Source organism: Cyrtonyx montezumae, unplaced genomic scaffold (assembly GCF_038088225.1).
Source record: "Cyrtonyx montezumae isolate F1298 unplaced genomic scaffold, pur_monq_1.0 scaffold_1, whole genome shotgun sequence".
In the NCBI taxonomy this organism is placed as follows: Eukaryota; Metazoa; Chordata; class Aves; order Galliformes; family Odontophoridae; genus Cyrtonyx; species Cyrtonyx montezumae.
Window position 1 is genome coordinate 14,397,447 of NW_027071825.1, and position 16,028 is coordinate 14,413,474.

Genomic DNA, 16,028 nt, shown 5'->3' on the forward strand with positions numbered 1-16,028 from the left:
AAATGTATAGTGGAGTCATTTATTCTTCCCTTGTTGCAGTGTGTGAGAAGTGGGTGTGAACGTATGTTTGTAAAGTGCACCACACTGAGAGCTGGTAAGTGTCACACAAGCTATTGTGACTCTTACTGCTGCTTATGGTGTCAAGCAGTGGCTTGCATTACTTTTTTTTTTTTTTAAATGAACCACTAATTTGTAGTGCAACTGCTTTATAATCAGCACAGTGTGATTTGTAATTTATGTAGGTAGGTCACTCTAGAAGTAATGCCTCCTGTGTATTTCCAGGGAAACAACACCAGACACAAAGAGCACAATAACACTATTTGACAAAGCAGATTCTCAGCTACAAAAAACTATTTTTCAACATAGTACCACCATTAGCTGTGTGTTTTTGTCAGCCACGAATCAAAGCCTGCCTGCCATGCTCGTTTTTAAATAAATAAAAAAAATAAAACCCCTGCAGCTCTGGAGGTGGCCCACTGTCACTATTGCCACTGCTGAAACACATCACCCACCACCTCACTGTGCTCACATCCGTTATTTGGTCTCCATAAATATTCAGCAAGGGTCAGTGAACGTCGGTGGATGCCATTTCTCTGCATGGAGGCGTTATTTCAGAGCAGACCCTTATGGGTTAAAACCACTGAATGTGATCTTAATATATCTTCGGTAGAAAAATGTGTCATTAACGTTCAGTTTTAAGGGAGTTGGGATATATTGATGGTATCTTGCCTCGAGTTTGATGCTTTCCCATAGGAAATTATTTTCCCACCTGCTTGAATTGGTATTAGATCTTAGAACTAAGAAGCATACTTTGCTAAAAACCTGCATTACTGAGCCTGAGGATAGATACAGCAGCTGATGTGTGATTCAGAAACTACTATAACCATAATGTATGTTTACTTTCCAGTATGAGGTTGCTGGTAAGTGTAGATCTGTTTTAGAAGTGAGACTTTGCACCCATGTCTGTCCTTATCGTGCAGTGGATTAGTCATACCAGGCACAGAGGTTGAAAATTCATGTGTCAGCACTTAAACATGAAGCAGAATGCAGCAAATAAGTGGAGTAGGGCAAGCGTAGTAACCGTTACTGCTGAAAATCAGAGATTTATTTGAATGTATGAGACATGAAAGCATTTTGTATCTTTAAAATATATTCCTGCATATTAGCACATGTTAAATTGACACTCTTTTCATGTGTCGAAGAAGTCACAGTAGAGTTGCACTTTTTAGTATTATTCAGGAAGGTAAAAGGTTGTACTAGCTTACCTGCAGCAAGGCAGATTTACTAAGGCATATAGCTAGTATAAATATATATAGGGAAAATGAATTAAAGTAGAGGTGGATAAGGGAGGTGAGGTGACGGGGGAGAAAAAAATAAAAGCTTTGAGAGAATTAAGGAGACTGGATTAAGTATGGAAAATGTGACAAAAAATGCACTCTTCCTTCATTCTCCTAACTTTTAAACTATTCGTTTTACATTATACTTGTCTATTGAGATCATAAAGGAAATAAATTCTCAAGTGAAAGCATATGAGTAGCTGGCAGGAGGAAGATACTTCCTTTGTGCCCCTGTTCCATTGACCAGGCTAATCTGTCGGACAGTGCGTCCATATAAAGCAATGCATCAGATCAAGTACTGAAAATTGGTAGGGGTGCAGCAAATTTAGTTGACGTATCAATGTTTTAGATGTCATATTGTGCCTATCATATTGATATTTGTAAGAATTTAATGCTAACTTTGGGGAACCTGAGTGTGGAGTAATGTTTTTGAAGCAGTGTTGAGACAATTTGCTGTTGGTTTTTCAGTAATTGAAATTTGCTGTTCAATTTGAAATTAGTTTCAGTTGTTTAAGCATTTTTCCCAGATCAGTGCTGGATGTTCTTTGTGCATGCAGAGCATCCACTGCTGTCTTGGACTTGCAGACAGCTTAGTACACTGCTGTCATATCTGATTCTGTTTGTTTGATTCTTTATTTTAACCCCAGCAATGCTTGAACGTGCATCACAGGTGCTTCTGTTGGTTATGGCACTATGTTGAATGTCCTCAAATAAATGAAAATTAACTGTTTCCCAACTTGCCACTGAGTAGCTTAGCAGCGTGCTGTACTGTCATTAGAACCAAAATGTGAACAGGTACATGGGCTCTTACATTCTGTGCTGAGCTTGCTGAACAAATCACATACTTAACCATGTGGGGAAGCCTCCAAGGAAAAGAGAAGCAGTCTAGAAAAAATAGAATTACCACTACTCTAGTAGAATACTGTAGTAGAGAGAGAGCTTAGATGAGAGCATCAGTATAAGGTAATTGAGAAGCAAGGAGTGTTTGCTGGTAAGCACTACCCAGACTCAGTCGAACTGAAGAGGTTTTCAGAAGAGCAAAGATAAGTGTTAAGATAACACTTCAAACTAAGAAGTGCCCTTATCCTGATGCAGTCCAGATACTTTTTTTTTTTTTTTTTTTTTTTAAGCATCACTTTTTACTTCAAGTCTTACTTTTTCATGAAAATGAGATCTCACAGGTCCTGGGGAAGCAGTATCACGTCTCTTGCAGCCTGGCTATGTTAACAGGCTGCACAAAGCCCTTCAATGTTAACAGCAAAAATAACAGGCCAGTTACATGAAGTGAAGTCCAGTTCACTTGAAATATATCTGTTATTTCATTCGATACATGTAATGCCAAGAGAAAAATGCCTGAGGGCACTATTCCATAGACCAGAAGATCTGTTACTGTCTTATGCAAAGCTGAACTTGAATACATCACAAGTCTTGTGCTATCCTCATTGACCAACTAACATGGCAAACTAGAGAATCTGTCATTTTCCCTAGTCACCACTTACCCAATTGATACTTCACTGAAGTAAGGTATAAATACTTAACTGTTCAACTTAAAGTATACACATAAAATCCCATTGATTGCACTTAACCTGGGTGAGTTTATTACTTATTTGTATTACAGCACTGACTGTATGTATCCAGGTGTGAGACTCAAGCCCATCTGTATGATGCTTTACACAAATAACTAGCCATACTAAAGTGATTACCTATGTTTACTTAGGTTGTAAGAGATACAAAAAGATGGAAACAGATGTAGCTTGTAGCGTTCCAGCTAAGATTGTCAATGCTTTCCATAACAGGACCTGTTTGGCTGGCTGACTTAGTTTAATCTGAATTATTCTATAAGAAGCTGCCTCAGGCTGTTTATTGTAGTGAGGCTGAGGGAAAGGAGTCACTTGGAAGCCATTTCTGAAAAACTTATAGTTAACAAGCATACTGTTCCACGTTCAGGAGTTTAGCAAGCAGCTACTATGACTGAGAGATTTAAAGAAAAAAGGAGTTAGACTGTACTAGAGAATTTTTCTTTATTGGTGGCTGCTAACAAAACATACTGTAGCTCAGTTTGTACTGAATAGTAGGGGGGTATGTAAATCACAAGTGCAGACCAGCTCTTTAGATGACGCAGGTAGGTGATGTGGTTGGACCTTCACAGCGCAGACAGGCAGAGGGAGATCATAACAGCTGCATGGGCAGCCAGAATTGTGGTGTCTCTAATTAGTGCTTGACTTGCAACTTGAGTGTTGCTTTAATGCAAAGGAAGAGTGCTTGTTTGCATCTTTAAAAGCTGTGAAAACAGACTGCAGGAGCACCACAATCTTCCCCATGGATCATGAGAGGACTGGGACCTTTAAATAGTAGAGGCCGGCATCATAAATCTAAAGTTGGTAAATATTCATTTACAGAATTATTCTACTTTATAAGGAGACCTGACACTGTGACTTTCAAGTTTCTTGTTTGTTTTAATTTTGAATAGATTAATAGGTGAGGATTAGTTAAATGTGAAGACCTAAGTAAGAGAAAAGCATGTTGTTAATCTTTATTTTATTAATACCAGATTTAAGCTAAAGCTGTGCAAGTGCAGTGTTTCACAAACCAAGCCAAAGCACTGAGGAGAGGAAGAATGAGAAAACAGATGAGGAATAGCAGAGATTTTTTTTTTAAACATCTGGTACTTTCTGTGGTACGTTTTAATAGTGAGTGTGTAGTAAGAGTCTTAAAGTGTTTTGAACCGGAGTGAATTAACAGCAGAGGAAATTAAAAGTTCTACTTACATGAAAACTGTGTGCAGCCTCATCAAAGACCGCAGCGTGAAAGAAGGAAATTGCACAGCAAACTTGAAAGTAAAATGTATTAAATCTCAAACATTAGTTATTAGAAGCTTCTGCAGAATAAATATGAAATGGCAGATAAGACACCCCTAGATAACTCACAGTTAATGATTTGTAAGTTACTAGTGCAATGCCTGTGTTTTCTAATAACGAAGGATTTCAGCAGCTTGGTCCACCATCTTAGTTTTAATTCAAAGAAAATTAATTAAAATTGAAAAAAAAGACCATAGGATAGGAGATAAATACAATCTTCAGGAGACCAACTGATGTCATTTTTTGTAGAGAACCTATTCCTTCAATTGTTAAAGATATCAACAACAACAATGAAACATTATTACAGTGGGTGTAATTTACCCCCTTCTACAAAAAGTTTGAAAGATAAGTTATCGGGCCTGTGAGGGACAGTCAGCCATAGCTAAAAGGATTGTCTTGTTGGAAATGACAGAATAATTAACCATTAGGAAATAGTCCAGCAACCACTTGTTTTCAGTTCATTAGCAGTTCATGGTGTAGAAGCTGAAATAGCAGCCAGTGATTAACAGACTTTTTTGGAGAAGAAAAAACAAGTAAAGGAGCTCGAGTATGTAATTTGTTTGATTGAAAACTGACTTGCAGTCTATTTAATTCTATTCTATTTAATTAATCCAGTCCAACAAGATGGAGATCTGAACACTCTAATATTCTCAAACAAAAAACTTAATTCTTTGCACGGATCAGAGCTGTTCAGTATATCCAATTATCTCATTATTCAGTTATAGCGTTGCAGAGCAAAAATCATTCGGTCTGATGCAGGAGAAGGCTCATGTTGTCTGGTCTTAATTTTGACATAAGTTGTGTCTGTAGTGGTCATAGCTGTAATAATATGCTAAACTCAATGAGGAAATAAATTGACTTGATATCTTCATGTGGAATATGCTTATTGGTACTGAACAGTAGTGTCCAAGTTTGTCTGTTGTAGACTTCAAATCGAGCTGTAAGAAAGCTTAATGGCAAAGTGCATTTTTAATTGACTCAAGACATGCCAGCAGAAATAAATCGCCTTTGAAATAAAAATAGCCCTAGCTGCAAACCTGCCTATATTACCACTCCCGGAAGTGATTCATGTGAATTAGGACGTGTGTGGGAGTCACTATGCTTTGGTGAGGCTTTGCATGTTAAGGCGCATTTGCAGAGCTGCTGCAAAGTAGCTCAGGACAGGACGGTTAGTCTGAAGTACCAAGCGTGATGTCTGTGCCTTGTTTACCTATAACTTAATAGAACAGATAACTTTTTGGGGTGTTTTGATGTTTTTTGATGTTAGTTGTTTCTTTGTTTGCTTTTCGTATTTTTTCTTTACTCCACACACTGCATCTTGCATTTAATTCACAGATTGTCCTAGGACTCCTGATACTCCAAATAGCGATCCTCGTTTTCCTACCAACAACAGATTGATGGCCTTAAAGAAGCAATTGGATATAGAACTGAAGGTGAAACAGGGAGCAGAAAATATGATACAGATGTACTCAAATGGTTCTTCAAAGGTAAGGCTTTGGAATGCTTAAAGAACATGAAAGTAATTGTGGAAATTCATGTTGCTGTAGTATGAAAGCACAATGTGTAAGCGGCGTGCAATTTTGGTGTTTGGGGGCTGATTTGTTGTTGTCATTAAGTAGCAATATAGAATCTGCTACAAACTGCTGTGCTGTTTTCCTTGTGGTTTCATACCCGCTCAGGATGCTTGCTAGACCCGGCTGTTTCATCAGTTTGTCCACATGCAATTCAACCTCCATAACAAATCGGGTTTACTAAATTTAGTAAGTCTGGTAATCTTTGATCGTGTGTGATCTACCAAGCAGCGAAGCTTGGTATGGCATCAAGTGGTGGCTGATGCTTTTTTCTAGCACCACTGAAAAACAGATGTCTATTAAATTAAAGATGTGCTGACAATTATACTGAAGGTGATACTGCCAGATACATTTCTGAAATGTTCATCTAATTTTAACTGCCAGTAAAAAAGACTTGTACCAAAAAATTTGTTTCAGTAAGAGACACAAAACATTCAGATAGCATTGTTATAATCAACATTAGTACACAGATACATGAAGTACTTCCTCTTTTTCCCTCTCCCTCATGTTTGTTTATTGATTTATTTAACAGAAGTGTGGTATTCTAGAGGTAGTTACCTGATAATCTCAAAACTGAAACTAACAGTTCTCCGAGGGGTAGGGAAGGGGCTTGCTAACTCCTAGATGAGTTTGACTTATTACTGACATAGGTATAGCAAATATTATGTAGTAGCTTGGCTGGTTGTTTCTCTGTTAAGATGATAAACACAACTGAAATAAGTTCTTATCTGGCTGGCCCAACACATACATGAGTCAGTGAATGTATTTGAAAGAAATCTTCAGTCTGAAGAGTAGAATTCTGTAAATTGCATTGCTGCCAGTTAGAATTTGTACAAACAAAAAAGTACTGGTGAGGAACTTTATATTTCTGAATGAATTTCTTCCAGGGACCAGTGGAGAGGCAGATTACTTTTGTACCTGCCTACTCTATGACTTGTTTGTACCTCTTGCTAAAACCACAGAGTGCTGCTCACTTTCTGAACAGTCATTTTAGACTAGATGCCCCATTCGGTCCTAGCAGCAAATTCAGTCCTTAGCTGAAAGTGACCTGTCACCTACTAGCCTGGGGCAGGTGGAAGAGGTGTCTGCAGTGTGCCTTATGACTAAAGGCCGGGGAATGCTGTCCTTGCACCACAGCCCCCAGCTCCTGGAAGCCCTGGAGTCTACATCCTCTGCGGCCATTTACTTAATATCAAGCTCACTCAAAAGTAATCATCAGCTGATCTAAATGGATCAAAAGATGTACATCATTTATATCCATAATAAACCCTTGGTAGTAATCTTATAACAGCCTGAAAAGAACTTAACTAAACACTCAGACTATAATAATGTCAGACATTGCTAGCAAGCTTTGATCAGACTAGGAAGAAGGAGTAAATTCTGGCTTGCTTTATGATTGAAACATGTAATTAAAATTGTTGATTGAATCTTGTACTTTCAATTGGTAAAAGTTTAAAGGAGCTTACCAGTTTGGGCGTATGGGGAGAACAAGCTGGAAGCACAAGAACATTGCCAGCTGCTCCAACAAGCTGGATGGAAAGGATGTGTGTTCGTTCTCATGTCATAGCACTACACGTGCACCTAATTTGGCAGGGTTTATACTGTAGGATTAAGTATGACAGTTAGGTTGTAAAAAGCTGAACTTAAGTTTGTGGATGAGGTGGCCAAAAAGGGCAGAAAATTCTCAGTTTTAATCCAACATGTAATTGAGCACATTAAAAAGGAGCCTCTTTAAAATACACTGAATTATTTTGTGGACGTTACTCATGCATACTATGATGGAATTTCAAATTTGCTGTATTATTTTCAAACTTAACTTTAATGGAGGGAGTTTCTTAAAGATTAAAAAAAAACAAAACTAATAATAATAGGTGTTATCTCAGGTGAAGGTTTTCCATTTGAACTTAGTCTGCTTTCTTCAGTAACGTCCAGCTCAACTTATTCCAGTGTGTTTCTGAGGTGTTGATCATCTTTCCATGGACTTGCAGGATCTCTGAGATCCCATGACAGCTTTTGCAGATCAGTTTAACAGGCACTGTCTGTTTCTGTGCACACAAGGGATACTTGAAATAATTTTTGTTCAGATCTCAACACTAATGGAGCTGCTAAGTACAACACATCCATTCTGATTTCGAGGATGGGATGTTCTTTCTCTTGAAAACAGAGTAATCTAGAATCCCTAGCTAGTTCTGTAGTCTAAATTACTTCAGTTTTACACAATGTTGCTCCTGAGCAAGTGCATCCATTGGGCTGACAGGATGTGGGATACTGGCAGGTAAGGTAAGATGAAAGATAAGATAAAAACAGACAAAAATGCTTCCAGAGTGTGAGTGCATCAGAATGATGCATGGATGAAGCTTAATACAGGATTCTGAACTCGTATGTAATCAGTTAGATCCTATACTTTGCTGTAGGGAGTAGTTATTTCAGAAGGTGATATTTGTATTTGAGAAGGCACTCATTTAAGAAAATTTAGTGTACTAATTAAATAGTTGGATAGTCAATGTGGAATCTGCAGCATAAGGACGTTATAAGCATAAGGCTTATGATACTGCTAGTCTTCATATTAGAAACACTGATTCATACTACAAATTAAAATAAGAGTATGTACCCAGCAGAACATGAAATAGTGTAAAAATACCAGCGTGAGTAATCTATTAGGTACAAGGTCACAGTGGAGATCTGTGAATGCATTTTTTCTTCTCAGCGTACTGATTTTTCTAACATTCGCATTATAGTACTCACATGTACCATAGTTGCCAGTACTTCTAGCCCTGGGAATCAGTACTACGCAGTAATTGTCTTGATGGGGATAAGGGGAGAAATCAAATTTCTCCTAAGTCTTAAATAGTTGGTAAGTTCATTAGAAAATTAAAAATATATATATAAACCACATTCACGTTGAAATACCTTCATAATGAGGTTATGGAGTGGCTGCAAAATGAGTTAACTAGAGCGGCCTTTGGGCTATAGCAAGTGCAGTATTCATCTATTCTGATTACTGTTTGTTAACCTGGCACTGCACAGGCAAGATAAATTGACTGCCTTGCTTTTTCCCACGCTCCTTTTCTGTTTTAATCTAAGTCAGATCATCTTTAAGTAATCTTGTAATTCCACATCCAACAATCATTTGATAATCCATCAATAAATCAAATCTCTGATAGTTCTGGAGCCAAAAATAAAAAGGTATACCTGAGAAACACAGGAGGATAGCTATCCACGCTCCTGAGAGAGAATCGGTATTATCAATTAATCTGATAGTTCAACTTCAGAAATGTTCTCCTTTAAGCTGCTTTTCTTGTCATGACTTGTAAAAAAAGAATTGGGTAGCTCCATTTATTTAGGAAAAAAAAAGTTGTGCCTGAGTTGCTGATGAAATAGCCAGTGAAGAAATCTGATATTGTGTTTATTAATAGAAAAAACTTGTCACTCTCCATAGGATGGAGGTATTTTGCACTTAGTATCTTGTTCTTGCTTTATTATCAGCTTACAAAATATTCATCTACATGTTTGATGTTTCTAGATCATGCCTCCTTTATTCAGCTTTAAACAGAGTTTCCATGGGAGTGCTTTGTAGTCTATAAATCATTGTGAATACCCATTGGTCCTAACCTAATTTCCTCTAGTATCTTAATATGGTTAGCTTAATTGGTCTGCTATACCTAATGAGCTACGTAGTTCTTGTTCCTGAGCAAATGGTTTTCAGAGCTTTCATTGTATTTTGTACTGTGAAGAGTTTACAGTGTTAACTTTTTTGTTTTAATAGGATCGAAAACTTCTTGCCACAGCTCAACAGATGCTCCAAGACAGCAAGACAAAAATAGAAGTTATAAGGATGCAGATTCTTCAGGCAGTTCAGACCAATGAATTGGCTTTTGATAATGGTGATGGACTACATAAGAAACATTAATCTTATTAATGTCAGAATACCACATAGATATGTACCCATATGCACACACAGCTATTTCTAAATTGCTACATTTCTAAAACAAAGGTTAGACAAACTTGCATGAACTGAAAATAGAGACCAGGCATAGCATTTCATGTGTTAGGATACCAAATACATCAGACTTGAAGTAAAGTACCTTGAAGCTTATCAAAGAGAAATACAGGCTCTCTTCATCAACTAGTTAATTCCTTATGAAGTCTACTCTTGCTTTGTAAACTTCATTCTCTGTGTGTTTTCTTTGTTTTGACAATAACTAGTACTTGTCTTTAAAGTATATAATTTTCACTATTCAAAAAAAAAAAAAAAAATCTGACATAGGTATAAAATCTGTTTGTCATCCTTGAACAGATTGCCCTAATTATTACTAGTGAGAACAAAGACGTAGGGAAACTTTCATTATCTTTATATTACCCTTTAGGCTTGACTGGGAAACAGTCCAAAAATCAGTATTTTTAAAAGAGATCCAATTTGAAATACACAGACACACCACATTCAGAAGTAGTTTTAAAATTGCACAACCGCTGAACTTTTAACAGCATGGCTGTACTAAAAGCTGTGGGCATACTGGTACATCTCTTAAGTTTTAAACTTCATTTGTATGCATCTACAGAGTACTGAAGTTGTGAGATCATGCTCCTAATCAGGGCCTCGATACACTCTCAGTACTGTTTGGTTTGGTTTGTTTAGCTGGTTTGTTTTTACAGTTATGACACTTCTGGCTTTCAGCACTCCACCTTAGCACATGGATTGTGCATGTTATTTGTTCCACAGAAATACATTTTTTTGTATTTTTTGTATAGTCTGCTTTCTAGCCTAGTCTTACAAGACAGCGTGAGCAGGATAAAAAGCATGAAAGCACACACAGTTTTATCTGTAAAGGTATTAAAGCTAGAAAGGGCTTTCAGAGGCCTGTTTATATTCATACTACTCCTGAGCTGAAATCAGTAAGGAATATATATCCAAGAAACGTTTTCTATCTCTTTAGGAAATCTTAACTTTCTAAGAGGTGGATTTGAAACACTGTTAACCCAGACTGTTTGGGGAAGGCATTATATGAGACCTCTTACATTCCCCATGCTTGCTCAACCAGATAACCTGGGATTTAGTAAGAAGCAGAGAATTCTCAGAAACTGATCAGGGATATATGTAGCTACAGAGTAATGAGGAATATAAACCTTCAGAACATGATTCAGAAATGTGCAAGTTTCAGAACTTCCTTCTGCCAGCTGAATGATGTTTGGGAGATTTGGCTTTCTACAAAGGTCACTTATCCCACAGCTTCCCTAATGACTTTTTATTTCTTGCATCTTCAGCAACTACAGCCCCACAAGTAGTAGTGCCTGTTCACTGCAGGCTGTGATTACTACTTGCATTCTTCAAAAGAGAATGAAAATAGTTCTGAACTAAAATTACTCTGATAATTCTACCAAAGCTGAATTTTTTTCTCCCCCCTGTGTGTGTTGGGGAGGGTTTAATATATAAAGAAATTAAGCAAGGACAATGGTTTTCAGTGACACTTGTTTATGTTTCTTTGCAGCAAAACCTGTGATAAGCCCTCTTGAACTCCGAATGGAAGAACTACGGCATCATTTTAGGATAGAATATGCTGTAGCAGAAGGTGCAAAGAATGTGATGAAATTACTTGGATCTGGGAAGGTTACCGACAGAAAGGCACTTTCAGAAGTAATTCATCATTACAATTTCTGAAACTTTAATGTTCTATCAAGGAAAAAAAATATATTGACTATTGTATTTTTTTTTGTATTTTAAAAAGGCACAGGCAAGATTTAATGAGTCAAGCCAGAAGTTGGACCTGTTAAAGTATTCACTGGAACAGAGATTGAATGAACTTCCTAAAAACCATCCCAAAAGTGGTATTATTATAGAGGAGCTTTCACTGGTTTCTTCGCCCACATTAAGTCCTCGTCAAAGTGTAATATCTACTCAGAACCAATACAGTACACTGTCCAAACCAGCAGCTTTAACAGGTATGCTTTATGGAGGTTTTTTATTTTCATATAAAACTAGTCTTTAGTGCTAACTTTGTTGCCTTTCTGGAAATATTTCATTGTTGGTTGTTTGGTCTGGTCTGCTTTATTTATACAAAGGCATTTAAAGTGAATCATGCAATGTCTATGATTTATGTGTTCACCATTTTAAATCCTGCTGGGAAAAAAAGAGAAGTTCTGGCGTGAAGTTAGGTCACTAGGGAACAATGCTGTGAGCAGTAGCTGCTTTTCATCTTCAGATTATTAAGCAGTTTTAAAGGGCAAGTGTTGCTATCCCTATTTTACAGATGGGGCAGCTGAGGTGCAGAAGGGTTCAGTGACCTCCTCTGGTCATATAACAAGTGTGGCAGAGCTGGAAACAGGCACCCAGATGTCCTTCCAATCCCTGTTTTGCTCAGTGGTCTACAATGGCTTCCTAGGAAGTGAGATTTAAGTTACTAGAAACTTATTTATTTCTAAAGCAAAAACAAAAATGCAGAGCTATCAAAGCCCCTATTAATGGACAGACTCAACCTACAGTGAGGGAGCGTGCTTATAAGCTTCATACAATTTCTCATAGTTGGGTTCACCTGAAACTGTTGTCCTTCATAGAAGTAAACTTCAAACAGATGAGCCATACTTTGACAAAACTTTTTAATATTTTCCCTCCTGATGTTCTTAAAGTAAATACTTTTGACCACTTGAAGATGTGTTGCTTTACTAAACATACTTATTAAGTGGCCACATGCAAATTGCTATTACAGAGTTTGGTTTGGTTTGTTTCCTAAACAGTTCTATATGCAACTATTAAACCAAGGATCAACAGAGGAAAAATTTTTACTATCTCTAATTTAAAGTCACTCTCTGCAAAAATGCATGTAACTGATGCCACAATTGAGTTTTAAAGTAGGGTTCTATTTTTAAAAGAAAAAGAGGAACTCTTCCTCCAAGCTGCAACAGTAACAGACAAGACTGCTTGTCCTACTGTGTCCTACCAAAAGTAGCCAAGGGTAAAAAGCATCAGAACCTCAGACAAGAGCGCTTGTGAAGATACTGACTGGAGAGACTGTTTCTGACAAAAAAAAGTTGCCCCTCAAATGATGTGTGACCAGGGGCACAGTGTACCTGTACAGTGAATTATCAAAACAGAGCTACGTGCTTGTAAAGCTCTTAATAATTTGTCCCTCTCATATTAACTACACAGAGCCTTTCTATTGAACTGCATTTAGCAGTGTCTTTGTATTTTGCCTCTAGCAATTTCTGAAATATAGATGAATGCTGCTGTTTTAAGTGCTCCAATGGGACTTTCTGATACATATCTCATATTCTACAAGAGTATGGCCTTTCTGCATATTAATTTACTGGGATTTTTTTCTAAACAGTTTGGGAAGGAAGTATTGTCTTATCTTTTAAACTGTTTGGGGAGCCAGCAGTATCTTTGCTATGTCTTCCGTTACGCTGTTCTCAGAAACAATATTTAGCTGTCATTTATTATTGTTAGTTCCTTACAAGATGGAATTGGATCTCAGATTGGTCTGTCAGTGTCTGTTCTGTGGGCTAATGTTGCCAGGCCATTTGTAGGTTCGGTCTGATTCAGCTTTCTGTTACGAGAGTATATTTAAGTTTTGCAGCTACGTACATAGGAGCTGCTCTACCCCAGGAGCTGTGTTTCTAGGTGGCTACATGGTTGTGAACTAATTTCACCACTGTTAGTAGTTGATTTCATCACTGTTGTTGTGTCATAGCTGTACAGATGCTATCTTTACAGGATACAGCAAGCCATCCGTTACATTCAGATGCTGCTGTGCTGCTGGAGGAAGCTCTTTCAAATTAAAACCACAGCCTCTTCCTCGGTTGAAAATGTCGGAGAGTAGCTTCTCGGCTGCCTCAGCTTTAATAAATCCCAACTGAGTAAAGTTCTAACAATTCAGTGATTGTAAATTATACACTAACTCAGACTGGACTTGAGCATCCAGCAGGCAAATTTGACTTCTTGGTTTATTTTAAACATGAAGCCTCAATAGTCAGTGCGTTCATTTTCATCATCCAAGCACTCTATCCAGGATTACGTGGTTATTATCCAGTATTCCTTGGTTATGTGAAACTATCTGTTTTTCCACAGCTGCCCCACGAGCAGTGTTCAATTGGTCACCTTAGAAAACGGCTCTTCTTACAGCTAGGACTCAAATTGGTCAGATTCTTAACAGAAGAAAAGTTTTTCTGAATCTAAATTATAGAACAGAAACTGGTTTTGGGCATTGTGGTGAACCGTTGCTTCCTTCTAGAAGGCCGACTCCCACATGTTTCACTTTTTTTAATGCTTATTTTCAGGTTTGTCTGTCTTAAGTCTATCTCTTGTTTTTACCTGATTCCTATTATATCCAGCACAGTTTAGAATATGAGCTGTTGCCATAAAATCGATCATTGCCAAGTGAATGACTACAACTGAGCACAGAAATTTTTGACCAGTAGTTGTTTGTCTTGTTCTAGGTACCCTGGAAGTTAGGCTAATGGGCTGCCAAGACATCTTAGAAAATGTCCCCGGTCGATCAAAAGCCACATCAGTGACTCTACCTGGTTGGAGTCCAAATGAAGTCAGAACAACTTTCATGGGCAGAACCACTAAAGCTAAAGCTGGGATTAGTAAAAACCTTCTGAAAACGGATGACTTGTCCAGTTCAGTATACTTCCTGTTTTTATGCTTATCTTTTATTTACATTTTAATATGCATGCTGCGTTTTGCAATTAGAAATACTAAATTTACTTTGAAGCTGTAACATCAGCTGTTCCTTCAGCTGTCAAGTTGCTATGGATTTAAAAAATGAAAATAAAAAAGCCTGCATTATTATGACCATAAGAACCAATTAAATATGAGAGCTCTTTTTAAGGGAAACTTACTGAAGACCTCTTTGTTTGTGGAAAATCCTCTTATAGTTCTAAGCTGAGTTTGTGTACTTTACTTACAGATGAAGTCTGTGCTGTACTGAAGCTGGATAACACTGTGGTTGGTCAGACAAGCTGGAAACCTATTTCCAATCAGTCATGGGATCAGAAATTTACACTGGAACTAGACAGGGTAAAGATGCAGTCTTGCCTCACTGACATATAGAGTTAATTATGTAGATTAAAGTCATGTTGCTTTATATATATATATATATGTAGATATATATTTACTGTTGTGGTTATGTTCAAACTGTACATGCACAAGTATTCTTGTCCTTAATGTGGATTAAAAGCTAATTTGTTGGGTTGTCATTCTACAACTTTTCTGTTCTCGCTTCAAAAGAAATGTAATGTTTTTTTTCCAAGGTCTAACAATTAATATCTTTTTAACCTGTAACAAAGGTGCTTAAATCAATGTTTCATTTATAAGAAAACTATCAAATACAGTTCATATATTTTGGCAATCTTATACAATTTTTTCAGTGCTTATCCATAATTATTGCGTGTTCTCAGGTGAAGCAGATCAGTTCTTATTTTTCAGGAACAATAAATTCACTAACAATTTTTTCCCAGGAACTTAAGTGTTATTTTGATGAACTTCAGTATTTGGAATGACACTCAATAACTTTTTTTCCATGCTCCTTTTGAAGAGAATTTCTGACATGTAGGTTAAATCAGGCGTTTATGTAGAGGTACCTAATACTCATACTATTTTAAGTGTTCAAGGATATATTTTTTCCATCAGTGTAAAGTAGGCTGATAATTAAGCTTTGTTTTAGAAACCTAAATGGCATCTCAAGCATATTCATTTTTTCCCTAATTATGTATAAAAACAGGAGAAAAAACACCCCTACATTCCTCATTTTACTGACCAGTATTTCACTCTCACCACCCCACCTGTCTAAGCCAAACCAAATTCCTTCCGTGGTGACAGGAAGCAGACTTAGACCAGACTAGAGAAATCCAGGTTCCTAGCAGCACTGCAGAACAAAGCTAGCAGTTGTGGAGTCTGTAACATTTTGTGTATTATTTTCAGGTGTCTTTTTAGTGGCTTTTTGTTGCCAGAAAAGGATCTTGTTTCTGCTGGGTGTGGCCACCTATCCCCCTGTATTTGAGACCCACGTTCTCAACCCTATAATGTTTTTCTGTTGCTTCCTCTTAACTTGAAAACCCACACCTATCGGATAAAGAGGGCAAGCTGATGCATCATGATGGAATTAAGTTATGCTATCTGAAAATAGTACCTCATAATGCTGATGCTGTATGGTGTGCTGCAGGATTGATCATGGTTTGCAGCAAGTTTTGCGTGGAGTTTATAAGACACCCTAATAATGTATAATCCCCCAGGCACAATAGAGGCAGTTCCATTCATAACCATGTTA

At 37.3% G+C, this 16,028-nt stretch overlaps 1 protein-coding gene across 1 annotated transcript in view; it reads left to right on the forward strand.

Annotated features, from left to right (window-relative positions):
* PKN2 (protein kinase N2) overlaps nucleotides 1-16,028 on the forward strand; it is a 52,110-nt gene that overhangs the window by 23,607 nt on the left and 12,475 nt on the right. Inside the window, exons 3-8 of the mRNA XM_065741283.1 lie at nucleotides 5,531-5,682; nucleotides 9,533-9,650; nucleotides 11,253-11,398; nucleotides 11,490-11,703; nucleotides 14,194-14,379; nucleotides 14,670-14,779. Of these exons, the coding sequence (XP_065597355.1) occupies nucleotides 5,531-5,682; nucleotides 9,533-9,650; nucleotides 11,253-11,398; nucleotides 11,490-11,703; nucleotides 14,194-14,379; nucleotides 14,670-14,779 (926 nt within the window). The remainder of the gene's footprint in view (nucleotides 1-5,530; nucleotides 5,683-9,532; nucleotides 9,651-11,252; nucleotides 11,399-11,489; nucleotides 11,704-14,193; nucleotides 14,380-14,669; nucleotides 14,780-16,028) is intronic.